Source organism: Stenella coeruleoalba (genome assembly GCF_951394435.1).
Source record: "Stenella coeruleoalba genome assembly, chromosome: 11".
Lineage (NCBI taxonomy): Eukaryota > Metazoa > Chordata > Mammalia > Artiodactyla > Delphinidae > Stenella > Stenella coeruleoalba.
In genome coordinates, this window is record NC_137157.1 from 6704940 (window position 1) to 6724266 (window position 19327).

Here is a 19327-nt window from a genome sequence, read left to right on the forward strand (position 1 = left end):
TGGGCTTGGGAGCTGGGAGTCGGGGGCTGAGCAGGCGTCTGTAGCCCCTGGCCCAGGGCTACAGGTGGGCTGGGATCCTCTCCTTGCTCTCTAAAAAGGAGCTGATGATACCAGCCATGTGCTGGGGTTGGTTCATGTGGACGTAGTGGTTGCCGGGGACTTGCTCGTACTGGAACCTCTGGGGAAGGGAGGGGACACGTGGTGAGATGATCCAGTGGAGGGCTCTGCGGGCCCCTCTGGCGCACTGGGGCTTTCCCACGGCCTGCTGCCTCCCAGTGGTTCCAAGTGTCCACCACAGGAGCCTTGGCAGTGCCTGACCCGTAGCCTCGCGGGCCCCAGTCAGTCACAGCACCCCCTGGGGGGTGTCAGGGCCTGGCTCAAAACCAGTGAGAAAGGCCTGTCTGGGAGGGAGGAGCCCAAACCCTGGGGTTCTAGGCCATTCTGAGCTGAAGTTGTAGAGCTAGGCTGGGGAGGGGGCTGGTAGTCGGGGCTGCTGCTGGTTCTGAGCATCTTATAAGGTCCACTTGCAAAAGGAATAGACCATCAGCCTTTCAAACTCGCCCTTGCCCGGGAGAAAGGCCGACAAGGCAGGAAGGCACTGCAGTTGGCCAGCCAGCCACACGGGCTTCCCTCTAGTGACACCCAGTCGTCTGCACAGGCCCCAGGGTCAGGTGTTTATGGTGGATGATGGTCATAAAATGCCAGGTGCTCCCAGGAACCCAGGCAAAGGGCAAAGTCACAGCACACGTCCCAGCCCTCCAACTGGGAGGCCAGCACCCACTGATGAGACTGGTCATCTGTTCCCATGTGGGACCCTAGGAAATCGTGGCAGTGCTGAGTTGGGTGTGGCGTAGGGAATATGTGAGGACAATAAAGCCAGGAGATTCTGCCAATGAGAAGTCTGCTTTCTGTGCTGATTTATATGTGACCCCAGGTCTCCAGGGACCGCAGCAGGGAGTGAGGCCTGGTAGCTCCTGGGGGGTCACCTGTTAGACCTAGGGCCAGACCAGAGGTCCCAGTGCAAGAAAAGAGATGGGTGAGCTGGAGCCCGGGGCGGCCTGGCAGCCCCTCCTGCAGCCCAGCTGCCCTGAGCCCTACGTACCCACCTCTTTCAGGGTGGATCTCAGTGAGCTGGTCACGAATAGCACGAGCTCCGTGTTGGCATCATTCTCTCTCCTCAGATCGTAAAACCCTTGGGTTGCTCTGGGAAACGAGAAGAAAGGTTCATCTGGGACCACCTCCTTGCATGCTCTCCCCTAGCCCTGGGCTCCAGGCTCTGAGACTGAGACCAGCCTGGGCGTCCCTCCAATCTTCCCACAGCTGGGTCCCTTGGAGCCCAGGTTTAATTCAGGATTGAGTTATTCAGTCCCCGCAGGCACTCACAGCTCACTGAGGCCTGCTCAAGTGAAGCAATTCAGGTTTATCTCAGGGGACCTGGCCATGGTCACAGCCACTGAATGGCGGAGCTGGGATCTGAACGGGCTCAGAGTCCGTGCGTTCTTTCTCTTTTAGCAGCTTTATGGAGATAATTTCACCCATTTAAAGTGCGCAGTTCCATGGATTTTGGTATATTCAGAGTTGTGCAAGCATCACCACTGTCAATTTTAGAACATAATTAATCACCTCAACAACAACAAAACATCCCGCACCTACAGTTTCCACATAGAGCTCCCGGTCTTACACAACCACTGATCGGCCTTGTCTCTGTATGTTTCCCTATCTGGACTTGCATGTGAATGGACTCATATGCTCCCTGGACTCCTGTGCCTGGCTCCTTTCAATTAGCCTAATGTTGTTAAGGTCCGTCCACGTCACAGTGTGTATCAGTGCTTCATTCCGCTTGTCACTGAACAAGAGTCCGTTGTACGGATGGAGCATGTTTTGCTTATCTGTCCATTGATGGACATCTGGGTTGCCTCCAACACTATTCATTCGATCAGGAAAGACGCTGCTGTGTGCCATCAGTACAAGCTGTTGTGTGCACAGACGCTGGAAACACCTGGGAGTGGAACTGCGGGGTCATGGTAATTTAATGGCTTGAGAAACTGCCAGACTTTTCCAAAGCGGCTGCACCATTTTACAATACCAGGGGCTTCCCTGGTGGCACAGTGGTTAAGAATCCGCCTGCCAATGCAGGGGACATGGGTTTGAGCCCTGGTCCGGGAAGATCCCGCATGCCGTGGAGCAACTAAGCCCGTGCACCACAGCTACTGAGCCTGAGCTCTAGAGCCCACGCGCTGCAACTACTGAAGCCCGCGCACCTAGAGCCCGTGCTCTGCAACAAGAGAAGCCACCACAATGAGAAGCCCACGCACCGCCACAAAGAGTAGCCCCCGCTCACCGCAACTACAGGAAGCCCGTGCGCAGCAACGAAGACCCAATGCAGCCATTTAAAAACAACAAAAAAGTTTACAATCCTACAGCAGCATGCAAGGGTTCTAGTTTCTCCGCATCCTCACCAACACTTGCTATCTCACTTTTAGAGTCTGGCCATCCTAGGGGTGTGCAGTGTATCTCACTGTGGTCTGGATCTGCCCCTATCGAGTCCATGCCTTCTAAACCCCTGTGCTCGGCAGATGTGTCCCTGGAAGTCACAGTTCCTGCCAGTCCAGGATGGCTGCAGTGGAGTGGGTGGTGGCACCTAAGCCACACCAAAGGATGTTCACTGTGCCGTGGCCCCCAGAGGCAGTGGATGGCTTCTGGCTAGCAGGTGGGGGAAGGGAGGACAGCAGACAGGAGCAGTGTAGGTCTGGGGATGTCAGGGGCCCAGGGTGGCTGGAGGACTGGGGAGGGCAAGGGCCAGACTCCAGTGTCTGCCAGTCTCTCTGCCTTACCTGGGCGTGCCCCCCACAGATACAGACACCTGCTGAAAAGTGCGGTGCAGTCCTTTCCCATCCCCAGCTGCCCAAGCCCTCCCACTGCCTTGCCTGCCTTCCACACACCAGCGGCCGGGGGGCTGCCCAAGAAAGATGGCGAAGAGGTCCCACACCAGGAGACCTGGAGATTCCTGGCACTCACGTCTGTCTGGGGTGCTTGGTTCAGACTTACTTGATGAACAGGACGCGGGCCTGCAGCTTCCTGATGGAATGCACAAACAGCTCCCTGCTGATGAAATTGAAGTAATACTCTGGCTGCAGAGACAAAACCCCAGAGAATTCTCACCACAAGGCTCTGGCATTGCCGGGGGCAGAAACCGGTCTCCCTTGGGAACAGTGGGGGCCCCTTTGGCCACCTAACCAGGACCAAGCCCACTGCCCAACCGTATCACTGCCTCAACAGAGGGCTTTAACTCCCTCAGGCCAGAGACTTCCCCCCTCCACCTCCAAATCTGTTCTCCCTCTTCCTGGGCTCATGGTTGCCCAGCTAGACATGTCCCAGACTCCCCTCAGCCAGGTGTGGCCATGCAACTAAATGCAGACAAGTGACCTGGGCTACTTCTGGGCTTAGGTTTGGGACTGAGGCGTGGCCCCTCCACACCTCCTTTCCCGGTCCACGGGCTGCCCTGTAACGCTGCCCAGCCAGCCTGGGCTCTGGACTCTCGGCAAGCACAGCCCACTTACCTCCACCGACTGTTTCCATGAGAAAGAAACCTGCTTAGGCCACAGTGCAGAAAGAGTGCACCTTGGTGTCTCCGCAGCCACTGCTGGCCTCCATCACAGCCCTGACCTCCCCATCTTAGGACCATTTAAGAGGTCTAGGTCTATACTGTCCACACGGTAACCATCCGCCATCTGTGGCTACTGAGAGCTTGAAATGGGGCTAGTCCAGCCTGAGACACACTGTAGGTGTAAACTGCACGCTGGATTTCGAAGACTTAGTATAAGAAAACAATATGTCAAATATCTCAATAATTTTTTATGTTGATTACATGCTGAAGTGGTAACACCTTGGATACACTGAGTTAGAAAATATTATTAAAGTTGATTTCACCTGTTTTCACTGTTCATACGGCCACTAGAAGACGTGACATTAACACGAGCTCACATTATACTTCTATTGGACTGTGCCGCTCTAGGCCAAGAAGCCTCTGAGGGCAGCAGCTCTCAGGATTTTCTCTGTGTTCACAGCTCTCGGCACACGGCGCGACAGAGGCGGGCTCAGTGAGCGTGTACTGAGCGGGTTAATTCAAGAGAGCTCCCATACGGACCGACTGTCGCGCTGTGCTACAGCATCACGATGAAGCTACGACTCCTGTGAAGACACGGGCACACAGCTGCCTGCTCAGCCACTTACTGTCGTCGTTCTGCACTAACCCCTCCCAGCCACCTCCTGCTCCTCGGGCCACAGTGACCTCAGGGGCTTTTCCAGAAGCAGAGGCTCCCCTATCAACCACGAGGCCCAATGCATGAGCATTTACTGAGGACCCAGACACGTCACACATTATCTCCTCCCCGAAGGATCAGAAACGCTAAGTCCTTATGTCACAGTCAACAGCTAACAGGAGGTGGTGCCAGGACTCAGCTCAGGCGTGAACTGCCCCTCACCTCCTACCCCAGCTTCTCAGCCTCGTTTTTTTAATTAATTTATGTTTTGGCTGCACTGGGTCCTCGTTGCTGCGCGCGGGCTTTCTCTAGTTGCGGCGAGCGGGGGCTACTCTTCATCGAGGTGTGCGGGCTTCTCATTGCGGTGGCTTCTCTTGCTGCAGAGCACGGGCTCTAGGCGCGCAGGCTTCAGCTGTTGTGGCACGTGGGCTCAGTAGTTGTGGCTCGCGGGCTCTAGAGGGCAGGCTCAGTAGTTGTGGTGCACGGACTTAGTTGCTCCGTGGCATGTGGGATCTTCCCGGACCAGGGCTCAAACCCGTGTCCTCTGCATTGGCAGGTGGATTCTTAACCACTGCACCACCAGGGAAGTCCCTCTGGCTTCTTTTTTCTCTTCCTCTCCATCTCTCCTTTGACCTCCTTTTCCTAGTCCACTTACATCCTCAGATCTGTATTTTTCTTTTGTAATTCAAGTATAACTTACAGCGAAGTCCACAGACCTGGGTGTCAGCCCATTATGGCCTTTGACATACGGATGCGGCCGTGCAGCCATGACCCGGATGAAGGCCTGGAACCCCTCAGCACCCAGCAGGCTCCCTTCAGGGGTTTTCTCCAAGGGCACCCCCCTAGATCAATTTTGCCACTTTTTGAACTTCATATACATAGAATCATTGTGTTCTTTGGTTTGGGCGGCTTTTGCTCTGTAACTGTGCTTTTTTCATTCCTGTGTGGTGTTCCACTGTATGACTGTGTAACAGTTCATGCATTCTATTGTTGATGGACATTTGGGTGATTTCTCCTTTGGGGCTATGATGAATAAAGCTGCCAGGAATGTTCTCATCCATGTCTTATGGAGCGCACAGCACACACTGTTGCCGGGCACATATCTAGGGCTGGGATTACTGGGCACAGAATTTACATATAGCATAAATATCATACTATGTATATTTTACTACCATAAAAAAAGAAAAAGAAAGAAGCTGACAGGCACACTGTGAAGGGTGGGAAGACAGCAGCACTCACCCTAGTGATCCTCCGATCTCTGTTCAGAAACAGACCTGGAAGGAAGCATGGAGACATGGCCTCAGCGCCGCCTGTTAGGGTGCGGGGGGCGGGGGGAACTCAGCTCGGCTCCCCTGGGACCCTGGGCCCCGTGCAGCCGGGGCTCATTTCTTCAGCCTGGACCTGCAGAGACCACCCCCAATATCCTCTTGGGGTTCAGCCAGAGCAGAGCTTGCCCACAGCTACCCTGCCACGGACAGGAACGCCCATGCAGGTGCCTCCCCGGCCATCCCAGAGGGCAGCACAGAATGATGGTGGTGGGACAATTACCCACCCGGCATCGTAGTCTCATCTCTGAGAACCTTAAAATGTTCACTCGGATCTTTAAGCACCAGGAAGTGCCTAAGAGCTAAGGATTGCATCCTCACTTGTTGGAGAGAAATCGAGCCAAAAAAGAAAGGCTGGAGGGGTTGAGAGGCCTGGGTCGTCCCAGCTCCAGCTGGGTTCTCTGCCACGGTCCCAGTGGGGGCAACTTGGCCTCACCTAATGAGGATGGACACCCAGCAGTTCCCGCCTGGGCAATGTCTCCTCAAGGAAGGGCTGCCAGGGGACTTCCCTGGTGGTTCAGTGGATAAGACTCCGTGCTCCCAATGCAAGGGGCCCGGGTTCGATCCCTGGTCGGAGAACTAGATCCCGCATGCCTGCCACAACTAAAAGTCTGCATGCTGCAACTAAGAGTCCACGTACCGCAACTAAGAGTCCACATACGGCAACTAAGAAGCCCGTGTGCCACAACGAAACTCCCACGTGCCGCAACTAAGAGCCGGCGCAGCATGCATGCATGCATAAATACTAAAAAAAAAACAAAAAAAAGGGCTGCAGGGTCTCAGGGAGGTCACAGAATCTCAGACCCTGGAGGCTGCCTGATGTGAGCAGCGCAGGGAGTGAGAAAGGGAGATGATACGGTGACGTGGGTCACCCCAGGAGAACGCGCCGGCCAGGAGAAGCAAGGCTGCTCCCTCCTCCCTACACACCTTTGCTCAAATGCCACCATCCCAGCCAGGCCTCCTGGACCTCCCCTTTACACCCACAAACATCTTACCAGAGCCCCTCCATCCCCCGCTGATTTATTTCTCTCCGTAACTCCCAGCACTTTCTTTCTTTCTTTAGCATTTATTATTTGGCTGCATCGGGTCTCAGCTGCTGCACCTGGGATCTTCATCGTGGTGCGCAGGCTTCTCTCTAGTTGTGACTCACGGGCTCCAGAGCATGTTGGCTCAGTAGTTGTGGCGCAGGCTTAGCTGCCCCGTGGCATGTAGGATATTAGTTCCCCGACGAGGGATCAAACCCGCATCCCCTGCACTGGAAGGTGGATTCTTAACCACTGGACCACCAGGGAAGTCCCTCCCGGCACTTTCTAATGCACTCTATCATTTACCCTCTGCTAGATCATATCTTCCAGGACAACAAGGGGTTTGGGCTCTTTTTAACTCACAGCTGTTTCTTTTTTAAAATTTATTTATTTATTTATTTTTGGCTGCGTTGGGTCTTTGCTGCTGTGCGCGGGCTTTCTCTAGTTGCGGCGAGCGGGGGCTACTCTTCGTTGTTTCAGTGGCTTCTCTTATTGTGCAGCACGGGCACCAGGCACGTGGGATCCAGTAGTTGTGGCGTACGGGCTTAGTAGTTATGGCTCGTGGGCTCTAGAGCACAGGCTCAGTAGCTGTGGCTCACGGGCTTAGTTGCTCCGCGGCATGTGGGATCTTCCCGGACCAGGGCTCGAACCTGTGTCCCCTGCACTGGCAGGCGGATTCTTAACCACTGCGTTACCAGGGAAGCCCCACAGCTAATTGTTGATAGAGGTTCTTAGACATCTGTGACTCAAAATACTTAGAAGGACTATGTCGTTGGAAGGTTTTCTGGTTTCCACACTACTAGATCATCTCAGCCTGATCAAACCACGGCTGAGGCTTCTGGGCTGCCTTCAGCTCCAGCCACGACCTCCCTGCACAGATGACTGGCCCTGCTGCATGTGCAGGACCAGGGGTGACCCCTGGGTGCCCCTGCCCCCAGGCTCACTGCCCTCCTCCTTCCTCCAGGCCTGGGTTTCAGGTGCTGAGAGGATGTGAAAAGACTTAAAAAGGGGGTTTTCTTGGGGGTGGGGTGACCCCCCAGGTATTGGGGACCCCCATCGTGCTGTTTTCTCTGCCCTAAGAATTGCTCCTCCCTGTGGTCAAGTCCTCCAGCTCTTTTCAAGCCTGCTTCCACCTGACACATCCTGACGTAGCCCCAGGCACTCCCGCAGCCGGCTGCTTTTCTGTCTGCCTCTCCTGTGACAATGACCTTTGTGAGGGCAGGAATGGTGTTTCTCAGACCAGTGGGCCAGCACAGATGTCACTTAAATAAGGAGTCCAGGGGCTTCCCTGGTGGCACAGTAGTTAAGAATCCGCCTGCCAATGCAGGGGACACGGGTTTGAGCCCTGGTCCAGGAAGATTCGACATGCCGTGGAACAACTAAGCCCGTGCACCACAACTACTGAGCCTGTGCTCTAGAGCCTGCGAGCCACAACTATTGAGCCCTCGTGCCACAACTGCTGAAGCCTGTGCGCCTAGAGCCCGTGCTCCACGACAAGAGAAGCCACCGCAATGAGAAGCCCGCACACCGCAACGAAGAGTAGCCCCGGCTGGCCGCAACTAGAGAAAGCCAGTGCGCAGCAACGAAGACCCAACGCAGCCAAAAATTAATAAATAAATAATTAAACAAATAATTAAATAATTTTAAAAAATGAAATGGTCTTGAATGCAGGAGATATTATCAGGACCATAGACTCCCCGCTTCCCTGCCAACAGTTAGGGACTGTGACACTGTGATATAACAAAACATGTATTTTAGTCCTGGTCCTTGGCTCCCAGCCGGAGCTCCTAAAAACTGTTGTTATTTCCTAAAGTGGTGAAAGTGCAAGAAGCATCTTTTGTCCGAACATTTGATCTCCGACACAGAGCTCCTAAATCCCTTGGAATTTCCTGAGCGATAGGAGTGTCTTTTGTTCTAATGAGGTGACCCTTGGTGGGTTCTTGATGGCTTCAGGATGGGGGCTGGTCACTAGAAAGATCAAGCCATGATTAGGAACGTGGAACTTCCAGCCCGGCCCTTCGGGGAAGGGAGAGCGGCTAGAGCCTGGGTTAACCATCATTCACGCCTATGTGATAAAGCCCCCATAAAAATCTCTGAGTTTGGAGAGCCTCTGTGTTGGTGGATACCAGGAGGTATCAGGATGGTGGGTGCACCACCCGCTTCCTCTGCTGGGGCCTGCCAAGGTCACGGACTCACCGCAGAGGCTGGGCAGAGTGGGTGCAGCGCCCGCTCGCACACAGCAGGGTCTCCGCGCAGCTGTTCTTGCCTATGTGGAAGGCAGAATGTGCTGCCAGGTGTTGCCATTTTTCAAAAGAAACCGGAAATCTCCATTTTTACATAAACTCTCTCCATTCTAAATATGAACAACCTATTCAAAATCCCCCTCGCGCCAAATTGTTGTGTTTAAACTGCGCAAGTCAAAAGAAATCATGCCCACAGCCCCAGGGCAGCCCAGCCTGTGACAGGGTCTGAGCACCCCCATGGTGGGCCGGCTGCAGGCGGTGGATACTGACAACAGACAGTCCTTGGTCATTAACCCCACCCGGAGCTGGACCTTCCCTCCTTCACGCTAACGCTAACACGTTGACCTCATTCCGAAGGCCTGGGCCAGGGCTGTGATGGGAACGCAGATAAGAGGCAGATAAGATAGGAGCTGGCCTCCCTCCTCGCCCTGGCTCACGGCCTCGTTTCTCCCACAAGCCTGATGGAGCTCGTGCACCAAGCCCTTGCCGGCAGCTCATCTGCATCACGGGGTTCAGGAGTCACCTTCTCCACAAGGCCAACCCAGGCCCTTCTACTGAACATCCTGAGCCCCTTACCCCGTTTTTTCCAAAGCGCTCTCACCTCACACCCTGTGAAGACGTGGGGAGAGGGTCACACATGAGCCAAGGAACACCTGAGGCCACCAGAAGCCAGGAGACAGGCACGGACAGCCTGTCACAGCCCTGCCAGCGCTCTGGCCTTGGCTTCTGGCCTCTGAAACAGTGAGACAGTAAACGTAAACGTCTGCTGTTGAAGCTGCCCCATCTGTGGGACTTTGTGACGGCAGCCCTAGGGAAGGAATTCAGAGTTGGGGGGTATGGGGTTGGATGACGGAAGTGTGTGCGGCTCCAGAACGGAATGGGGGCTCTCGGAGGCTCTGGGGCCTGAGGGAACAGGCTCAGGAGGGTCCTGGAATGCCAGCTCCCCCGCTGTCACCCCGCCCACTTGGGTCTGGGAGGCTGCTTGGTCTTCTTTTAGGTTAACCCCGGGCCTCAAAGGGCCACACTGCTGCGGAGGGGCTGGGCCCGACACAACGATCCAGCCGCCTGCCCACTGCCCACCCCTCCCACCCCCTCTGCCCACCCCCTTGACAAGTGGCTCAGCGGACCTCTGCTCACTGTTTCATGTGACCCTGGGCTGGCCAAATCGGCTTCCCAGGCCAGGTGCACGTCTAATTCCGGATTAGCCCACTTCTGCACGGGGGCCCCTCTGGCCCGCCATCTGTACCAGCACATCAGGGAAGCTGGGGCCCACGCCCTCTGCCATTGACCTCCCTCCTCCATGATGGATTTGCAGGAAGGGCCAGACAAACGCTCAGAGACGGTAACCAAGACAAGAACGGGTCTCCAACCTCCTTAGGTGTATTGCACTTGACCTAACGGTGTGCTGGCAACTTCTGAGAAACATTACAACACAGCAGGGACTTCCCTGGCGGTCCAGTGGTTAAGACTCCGCGCTGCCACTGCAGGGGGCATGAGTTTGATCCCTGGTTGGGGAACTAAGATCCTGCGTGCCACGTGGTGCGGCCAAAAAAAATATTACAGCACAGCAGACCTCTGGCTCCTTTTGAGCAGCTAGAAATTCTGGCCACAGGAGCCCCGAGTTCCCATGTGATAAGCCCTGGGAGCCGCCCTCCTGCAGGGCGCACGGTCTCAGTGCCACAATCCCCACCACTTCTCACGGCCCCACTCCCAGCAGCCGGCATAATTTCACAACTTGTTCAGCTCCCACAGGCATTTGGGGTTTTGACCCCTGCCTCGTTTGGTTCTTTACAAACTGAAGTCACCTAAGAAGACCAGGGAGTCTGACTGTGGGAAGGAGCTTGCCCACAATCTCTGAGTTCCTGGGGCAGTCGCTGCCAGCAAGGGCGCTTGTGGGTGGCGCCCCCTGGAGTTGTGCTGGCCGGGTACTGGGCCACCAGGAGAGGGCGGGTGTCTGTTCTGGTTCACCATGCTCCTGCAGCCTCGAAAGGGGCAGGGCACAGAGCGGACTCCGAGTAAAAGGTTTCTTCAATGAATATGTTGGGAGATAAAGTGTAGAAAACACAGGGCTGATGCTGCCCTGAAGCCAAGGTGCCCCCACCTCCGCTTCTCCATTCTGAAAACCACCTTCAAAGCCAAGGTGCCCCCACCTCCGCTTCTCCATTCGGAAAACCACCTTCAAAGTCGCTTGCCCCACGGGAGTCCTCAAAGCCTAGCCTCGGACACCAGGCACCCACCACACAGGATCAGCAGAGCAGGGCTGTGCTGTACCCCAACATTTAGTCCCAAGACCCCTGACCAAGCTCCCCACAGGACGTGGCTTTCCAGGATAGGCAGTAGCCGCCTGACCTGGCACAAGCCGCTTGGCCCTTCTGAGCCTCAGTTTCCCCTGCTTTAAACGGGATGAAAATAGGGCAGTAGGAGCGCTAAAGGAGATACTTTTTGTAAAGCACTAAGTATCATGCCTGGGCCCGAGCAAGCAGCCATAAAGCCCAGCCATCATCATTCCTCAGTAAGCACAGTGCCAATAAGCAACGGCCTTGGACAGCGAGTCCCTTACCTGTGGCCACCTGTGTGGTTCCTCTCTGCAGTAGGAGTTTCCCACACTCTTCTCCCACATGACTGTTGTTCTTCAGGAACCTGGGGGAGACAAGGAGGACACTGGATGCCTTGGGGCAGGGGAGGCCAGATGAAAGGAGAGGAGGGCAGGGAAAAGGCTACCCCACTAGGACACAGGCCTGTACCGATGGGGATGTTCGCATCGGTGTGGGGGTGTGTGTGTGTGGAGAGGGGGGCAGAGAGCATGCGGAGGGGTGGGGAGAACGCAGCTCAAGCCCCAGCTGGGGCGGCTAAGGAGCGCCAGGTGAGCACAGGGAGAAGCAGGCTTGCTGTGGATTTGCCAGTAGGAGAAGGAAGCTTCCTCCGTGCCCCAGAGATCTCTTCCCTCCGTGGTCCAGAGCTCCCCCAGGCCTCTGACGCTACCGGTCTCACCCGCCGGCACCCACCCCTGCAGCATCTCCTCCGGGCTGACCACTTGGGAGGGCTTCTTGGAGGCCTCCACCTGCAGCATGTTCTCTATGGCTTTCCGCTTGTAGCTCAGCATGTTCTCCAGTTCCTAAGGATTCATGGGTTCTGCTGGGTGGGCAGGGCGGGGCTCCCAGCTGCACGCACGCAAAGGGGCCTGCTCCCTCGCCCAGCCCCACCCTCCACCCTCAAGAGCCCCTCAGCTGCACACCCGCCTGGCCCAAGATGCATTCTGACCCAGCGGGCGGCGGCATGGGATCAGTCCCTGCCAGTTAGCCCTGTGACTGCCTCGGTCACAGCCATCCCAGCCCTGCCTGAGGCCCGGGACAGCTGGACGGATCAGGTTGAAGATGGAGGAAGCCCCTGGGGGCACTGTGTGTGTCAACTCAGTGGGTGAAACCGGTAAAGAAGCAAGAGTGGCAGCCACCGCTGTCTCAGTGAATCCTCGCAGTAACCTACGAGCTCTCTGCTCATGCAACGCACGTTTATCAAGCACTTACTGTGTGCCGGGACTCGGCAGGTGGTGGTAAAGAGACAGCTATGGTTCTTGCCCTTATGGAATCTGTGATCATTTTATGGACAAGAAAACTGAAACTGATGAAGGACCCATGTGAGGCTGAGCCCTCAGGAACAGAATGACCACCTGTCACAGCTGGAGGGCACCTCCACAGTCCTCTACTCCAACCTCCTCATTTTACAGGTGAGGAAACTGAGGCCCAGAGAGGCAAAGTGACCTGCCTAGGGTCACAGAGCAGGGAAACGGCAGAGCCAGCCCTCAGATGCAGAGTTAGCTCTGGTTGTTGTCATTGGTGGTGGTGGCGAGAGGGGTCAGCACTTTTCCCACGGGTCCACACTCAGGTCTACTGTGTGCAGTTGTGCAGTGTGTGCACAGCTCAAAGGTACTTGACTGAGCACAAGTGCAGGTGGGCGCACCCAACCGTGCGCCCCCAGAGCTTCCTCAACCCACTGCTTCTACCCTCTCTCACCCCTGCCGCCTCGTGACCCACCTGGCATCCTGCAGACTCCAGGCCACACACAGGGTTCCCAAGGATGACCCAGGCCCACACGCCCTGTTCCTTGCCCACTCCTAGGGTGTAAGTAGCATAACCCTGTCCTCTGGTGGGGGGGGGGCCCTGAGGCCCTTTGTCTACCCTCTGCCACCTCCTCCCGCCCCACTGAGGGAGGCAGGGCTGAGGGCACTACCTGGGACCGGACCCAGGTCTTCCCCAGCGACAGCATGCATGAAAAGCCCTGTCCTTACGTTAGTTTCCAGGATAAATGGCGAGGATTCCAGCAAGACAAGTTTATCCACCATCTCAGGGAAGATACAGGAAAACTATAATGTGACACAAAAGGGGAAAGATGAAGGGGAGAGTAGGCAGGGAAAGGGACTCACTTTCCTGTGGGGACACCGGTGTTTTAGGCTGGGGAAAGGGTGCTGCCCAAGAGGCCAGCAAGAATCTCCTGTCCCTTCAGGGCACCCTTCTCTCCCCTACTCCCATCTGCATTCAGCATCAAGCTCCCGACCCTGGGGCTGGACTCCAGGGTTCTCTGTGACGGAGGAGACGGGCACTGTTGGAACACTTAACTCCATCAGGAATGCCCTCACAACAGTGATTATCACGGGCCTACAAAGGAAGCTGGCACAGTCACTAAAACGCGCCTGGAACCCCCGATGCGAGGAGGCACCCCCCTCTCCAGGCAAGTTCCCCTTCGTCGTCCTGCTCTCCCCACCCACCTGGAGCACGAGCAGGGACGGTCACTGTAAGCTACTCACCATTCCACCCACAGTGCCACCTGGGGGGACGAAAGAGTAGTTAGCTGATATTCCCCAGCTCTCAAAGTCCTTCTAAAACTCCTTCCCAGGGGTCGAGCCAGCCCCGAGCCAGGGGCCAGGCTCCTGGCCCCCACCAGCAGGCCGGGCTCTGCATTCACTATCAAACTTGAGGCTCCCTCTCTGGGGCCACGGGGTCCCTGCATCAGACATGACCCTGTTTCCCTCGTCAGATCCGGAGACTGCTATCTACGGGGCCACGTGTCCTTGGGGAGCTACCTGAGGCCAGAGGGCATGGTGCCCAAGGGTCAATGTCTGATGAACCCCCTCCATCTCCCCTTGCGGTTCCAGAAGTGCAAGGGAAAGATACCTGTGTACCAACTCCCCTCCCTTCCTCACAGCCCCACAGCCCAAGACCAGTCAGGTCTTGGCCAAAGCGTACTCACCAAAACTGTGGCCCAGGAGGGAAAAACGGTTCCATTTCAGGGCTGAAAACACACGGAGCCAGGTCTGGATGGGCCCAGCCTCCCCGCACCCTCTGTCCTGCAGTCGCTGTGCTCTGGAAATCCCTCCCCAGCATCTGGGATGCCCCACTCAGGAAACCCACTTAAAGGAGTCCCAGTTCCACAGCAGGGGTGGAACTCGCAGGAAGAAGTGTGCTCTTCTTGCCAGCTCTCTCCAGCTTTCCCAAAGTCACCCATGAATTCCTGGCAGAACTGGGGCCAGACCTCAAGTCACGCCCAAGCCAGCGTTGCTTCCTGGCCACCACAACCAACTCCAAGGATGAGGGCATGTCCCAGAGCACCCCCCCACACACACCCCCCCACAACACACAGAGATGAACATACAGGCTCTGTCTCTTACTCACCTGCTGCGACCCTTCGGACCTCACTCACAAAGTTTTGGTGGTCATACGGGAAACCTGGGCTATAATGGGATGACAGCCCATGACCTCCGAAATCCATGGCAACGTAATAAAAGTCTGAGACAGAGGGAAAGGGTAGGGGAAGGCGTCTAGGTCAGCCACCTCCCCTTCCTGATTCTCCTGCAGTCCCACTGCCTCACCCCTTGGCTTCCATTCAGCCTCACGCCCACCTTTCGGGAGAAGAGGGATGAGTCTGTCAAAGGAGTTGGCATTGTCCAGCCACCCGTGAAGGCAGAGAACTGGGGGGCTCTTATGGGAGCCCCAGGCTTTGGCAGCAATGTGGCCCCAGGGCATAGCGAGCTTCAGCTCTGAGATTAGACCTGAAACACAGAGTGACCATTCATGGAGCCTGAACTTCCGGAGCCCCTCATCCACACCCAAGGTGTCCAGAGCATTGGCAGTACCCAGGGGGCTCAGCTGCCTGCGCTGCCCCCGGGGGTTATGGGGAGAGAGCCAGATGAGGAAAGCTAAGCGGGGTCCACTGGGTGAGGAAAACCTTGGGAGGGCTTCACAGCAGAACTTTCTAGAATAGGTTGGGGGGTTAGCTAGGCCTGGGCTCTGCCACTTGCTGGCTGTGTGACCTTGAGCAAGTTAGTAAAACCTCTCAACCCTCAGTTTCCTTTTCTGTCCCTTCGCAAACCCAGAAACTGAGGCACAGGGAGGTGCAGGCCATTCTCCAGGTCACACAGAGAGAATGGGGCGGAGCGAGGATTTAGCGCGGGCGGCACGACCCCAGGCCCCAGTCCCGACCACCGGGCACTACACTGTCTCCGGCCTGCTCAAGTCAGGGCTGCTTCCTCCGTCGCCCAGGGCTAACATTTTCGCCCTTCAGGCTCTCCCGGCCGGGCCTGAGACCTGCCTACCCCCAGACGCCCGCGAATTTGCCTCTCTGACCTGGGGCTCCCGGAACCCTGGGAGGTCAAGTGAGGCCAGGTCCCCGCCCCCCCGTCCCCCCGCGCCCCCCACCGCCGGTGTGGCTCGGCCTGCTCCAGAGGCTGCGGACGCAGGAGTTGCTACCGCCAGGAGGGCGGCGGGCACCCCCCCACCGCGGTCCCAAGTAAGTGGGTGGGCGGATGGAAGCGCCCACGTGGCCTCCCCCATCACACTCCGGTCTCGGGGGCCCCGGACTGGGAACCTTCACCCATCGCTCGCGTCCCGCGGTCTCAAGGCGGCCGTCTCTCCATCCAGCTAAGTCGCGCCGGAGCCTAGGGACGCCAGAGTTCCGGGTTCCGCCCTTCGGCGGCCAGACCCCCGCCCCGCCCCGCCCGCCCCGCCCGCAGGACTTCCGGCGGGCTGGCTGGATCCCGAAGGTGGTCGGATTTGACCTTCAGCTCCCGCCGCCGCCCGCACGGGGAAAGCCGTCCCCGCCCGCCCGGCGCAGGCTGTGAGCCGAGCCGCTGGGGAACCCGGGGGCTGTGGCCAAACGACCTTCAAAATCTCGGGCTACACCCGGGGCCGCGTCGCAGGGAGCAGAGCCGGCCCTGCTTGACACGTGGGTGGTGGAACCGCGACCCTTGGACAGTCCACATGGCCACCCCTGCCCCTGCGCGGGACCAGGAGCTGGCGAAGGCCCAGGAGCTGCCCCAGCGAGCGGGGCACCCCGTGGGTCCTCACTGACCAGTACCGTAGGCCTAAAGGTGGGGTGACTCTCTTTTAGTGGTTTAATGTCCTCCTGGAAGGAGGGGCTGCGTCCACCGTATTCTCACTGTGTCCTGGGGTCCTCACCCTGCCTGGCATGAGCCAGCCTTAATAGTTGTTGTATGGGTGAAGGAATGAATGTATAAATTGGGAACATGAGGAACCCCCCAGGTGAGGAAGGGTTATAGACGATGACATTGAGCCTGGAGAGGATCAAGTACCCCAAGGGGATGTTTGGGGTGCTAAATCCTATAATAAAGGCAGTGTAGTGTGCATCCTTTGAGTCTCTGAAAGTGGCTAGTCTAGGACAAGTAAGGGAAAATATTTCCTATTCACTCAGCACCATTTGCTAGTTGGAAGGCCTAGGAGAGAATCCATGTGGTCCCTGAGGGGTCACAGTCCAGCAGAGCTCCTAACTGGAACCAGAATCCAGCCGGCTGAGGGCTGGAGAGAGAGCTGTACAGTAAATTCTCCCTGGGGTGTGTGTGTGCCGGGGGGGGGGGGGGGGGGAGGTGATCAGAGACCCTGGTCCTGAAGACAGGGCTGGTGGACATGCTGGGGGGCGGGTCACAATGCAGGGAAAGTTGGTGGCTGGAAAATGTGGATAAGGGTGAGGATGGGTCTGAGTGTGGAGCTAAGGAGTTTGGACCTTACTGAATGGTGGGGGTCTGGGGAGGCTGGGAGCTGGGGTTGACGAGACCATCTCTAGGTGGTTACATGCACAGTGGTGTCCATGAGTTCCAGAAATGCTTTGGCTTCCTTGACAAGTTATGCAGGGGGTCACAGATCCTGAGGTGACAGAAGTGATCAATGGAATATTGACCGCCATATCAGTGAACAAAGGATGTCACAGTTCATCAGCCGTTGCAGCCACAGCCAGTGGTGAGCTGGAGAGTCCTAAGCAGACTTAGGAAGGAAAGAACACCTGCCATCTAGCAGCCATCAGACTGCAGCCACTCCCTACGGTGAGCCCTGAGGAAACTCAGGATGTGAAAACACGGGATACTGGCCCCAGATAGCTGAGGTTGTGTATCAAAGGAATAATTTCAGTGAGCCCAGACTCTTGCATCTTCCCATACACAGAAAAGTACTGAATTCCTTAACTTGAGATATCTGATTTTATTTTTTATTTTATTTTTTTTTAATATTTATGTATTTATTTGGCTGCTCTGCGTCTTAGTTGCAGCACGAGGGATCTGCGTTGCCACATGTGGGATCTTCCTTGCAGCATGCGGGATCTTTTTTTTTTTTTTTCAAGTTGCGTCATGTGTGATCTTCCTTGCAGCATGCGGGATCTAGTTCCCTGACCTGGGATCAAACCCGGGCCCCCTGCATTGGGAGCGTGGAGCCCTAGCCACTGGAACACCAGGGAAGTCCCTGGTTTTCTTTAATTAACAATAATCTTTTGATGTTCAGACTACCTGCCCTTTGTTGCAAAACTCCCATCTATCCTGGGTCCCCCCACCCCTCACCTCCTCGGAGCAGTTCTCTCAGGGTTACTTGAGATGCTGCCTCCCAGGCTTGAAGTCCTAAAAAATTCCCACCGAATAAAACATAACTCTCAACTTTTAGGTTGTGAATATATTTTTTTAGCTGACAGAAGTAATGGGGACATGGCCCCTGTGAAGAGGCTCCTTCCTCCTCTGCCCTGGGGACACACTGCCACCTCTTCATGGACGATGCCACATTTATACCTGGCACCAGGCTCCAGCCTGACCTCTGAGTGGGGACTTCTAGCACATTTGACCTCAAATTCCCTCAGCCCAACCGGCCCCTTCAGAACAGACCATATCCGCTACCTCATCTGTCCCTCAGGCTCGCCTCAGTCACCCACCTCCGCCTCCTTCCTCATCCTCACATTCACATCCTGACCGTGATCCCACCGCGGCCTTTCCCTGCCTGCCTCTGCCCCCTTCCATTCCACTGACCCCCCCCGGGCTGGGTGCCCATCACCCCAGGAAGACAAGAGAAATCCCTTCCCCCAGGCCCCCTGCTCCACCCCACGTATCCCATTGCCACCAGCTCACCCTACAGCATGGCTGCAGCTCTGACCTTTGGCATCACTACCCTCTGGAGGGAGGTGGATCTCCCGCCCAGCACTGGAGGCCCTCCCTGAGGTCAGTCTCCCTCCTTTTAACACACATATCCAGCACCAGGAATCCCGGGCTACTGGTTCTCTGCATGTGCCCACATTTTCACGCTGCTGCACCTTTGCTTACACCATTTCTTCAGTCCAGAATTCCGTTCCCCTTTGCCAACCCTTGAAACCCTACCCTTCTTTCAAGGCATGGTTCGAAAGTCACCTGCTCCAGGAAGCCCTCTTCAGTCCTCTCAGGTGGGATGCATCTCCCCATCTCTTGTTTTTGCTGCTGGTATGCTGCCTCTGACCCCCTGTCTGGTGTTGTATTCAACTGGGTCCACTTCCTGGGTGGGTCAGCTCCTAAAATTAGGAAAAGGTCTTACTCAACTCTGTTTTCCCCCTTAGCATCTACCAGAGTGCCTTGCACACCGTTGAGGCTCAGTCAACTTCTGCCGATTGAATTGGCTGAGAATTACAAAGAACATTCCCTCCCAGCCTGTCCCTCTGGGCTCGCGAAAGCAGCAGCACACAGTGCGGGAAGTCAGGGAGTAAGTCTTAAGGTCTTACGTCCTTACTACCTTGCTGTGTTCCTCCGGTTAAAATAGTGACCACATCCAGAGAGGTGGGAAGGGATTAATAAGTGAGAGCCAGAAATGTGCCCAGGAGTTCCTCCTTCATCAGCAAGAGGAAAGTCCCTCGGCTAAGTTTATGAAATAAAAGCAATCCTTGATACTAAATGCAGTGTGGTATCCTGGATTGGATCCTGGAACAGCAAAGGGACATTCTTGGAAAAATCTAAAATCTAGAGTTTAGTTCACAGTAATGTACCAATGTTAATTTCTAGCTTTGTATCATGGTTATGCAAGGCATTAACATCACAGGAAACTAGGTGAAGGGCATAGAGGAAATTCTGTAGTACCTCTGCAACTTTTTCTGTGAGTTAAAATTATACCAACACTTAAGAGTTTCATTAAAAAAAAAAACAACCCTGACAAGAAACTTGACTTATAGTTTAATTTGATTAAATATAG

General features: G+C 55.8%; 1 protein-coding gene across 2 annotated transcripts; it reads right to left on the minus strand.

Moving 5' to 3' along the window:
• Positions 1 to 52: 52 nt before the first annotated feature.
• Positions 53 to 15813, minus strand: SERHL2 (serine hydrolase like 2). Of its 2 annotated transcripts, none has more exons than XM_079937931.1 (12): positions 15720 to 15813; positions 14749 to 14898; positions 14522 to 14635; positions 14100 to 14141; positions 13657 to 13676; positions 13141 to 13215; positions 11861 to 11970; positions 11416 to 11495; positions 5502 to 5536; positions 3049 to 3131; positions 1107 to 1203; positions 53 to 178 (listed from the first exon to the last, which is right to left on the minus strand). In XM_079937931.1, the coding sequence occupies exons 1-12, from the start codon at positions 15721 to 15723 to the stop codon at positions 59 to 61; spliced, it is 930 nt and encodes a 309-aa protein (XP_079794057.1). In that variant the 5' UTR covers positions 15724 to 15813; the 3' UTR covers positions 53 to 58. The 2 variants fall into 2 exon arrangements, with proteins under 2 accessions (XP_079794057.1, XP_079794056.1); XM_079937930.1 differs by having other exon boundaries at positions 15714 to 15787.
• Between the last annotated feature and the right edge of the window lie 3514 nt (positions 15814 to 19327).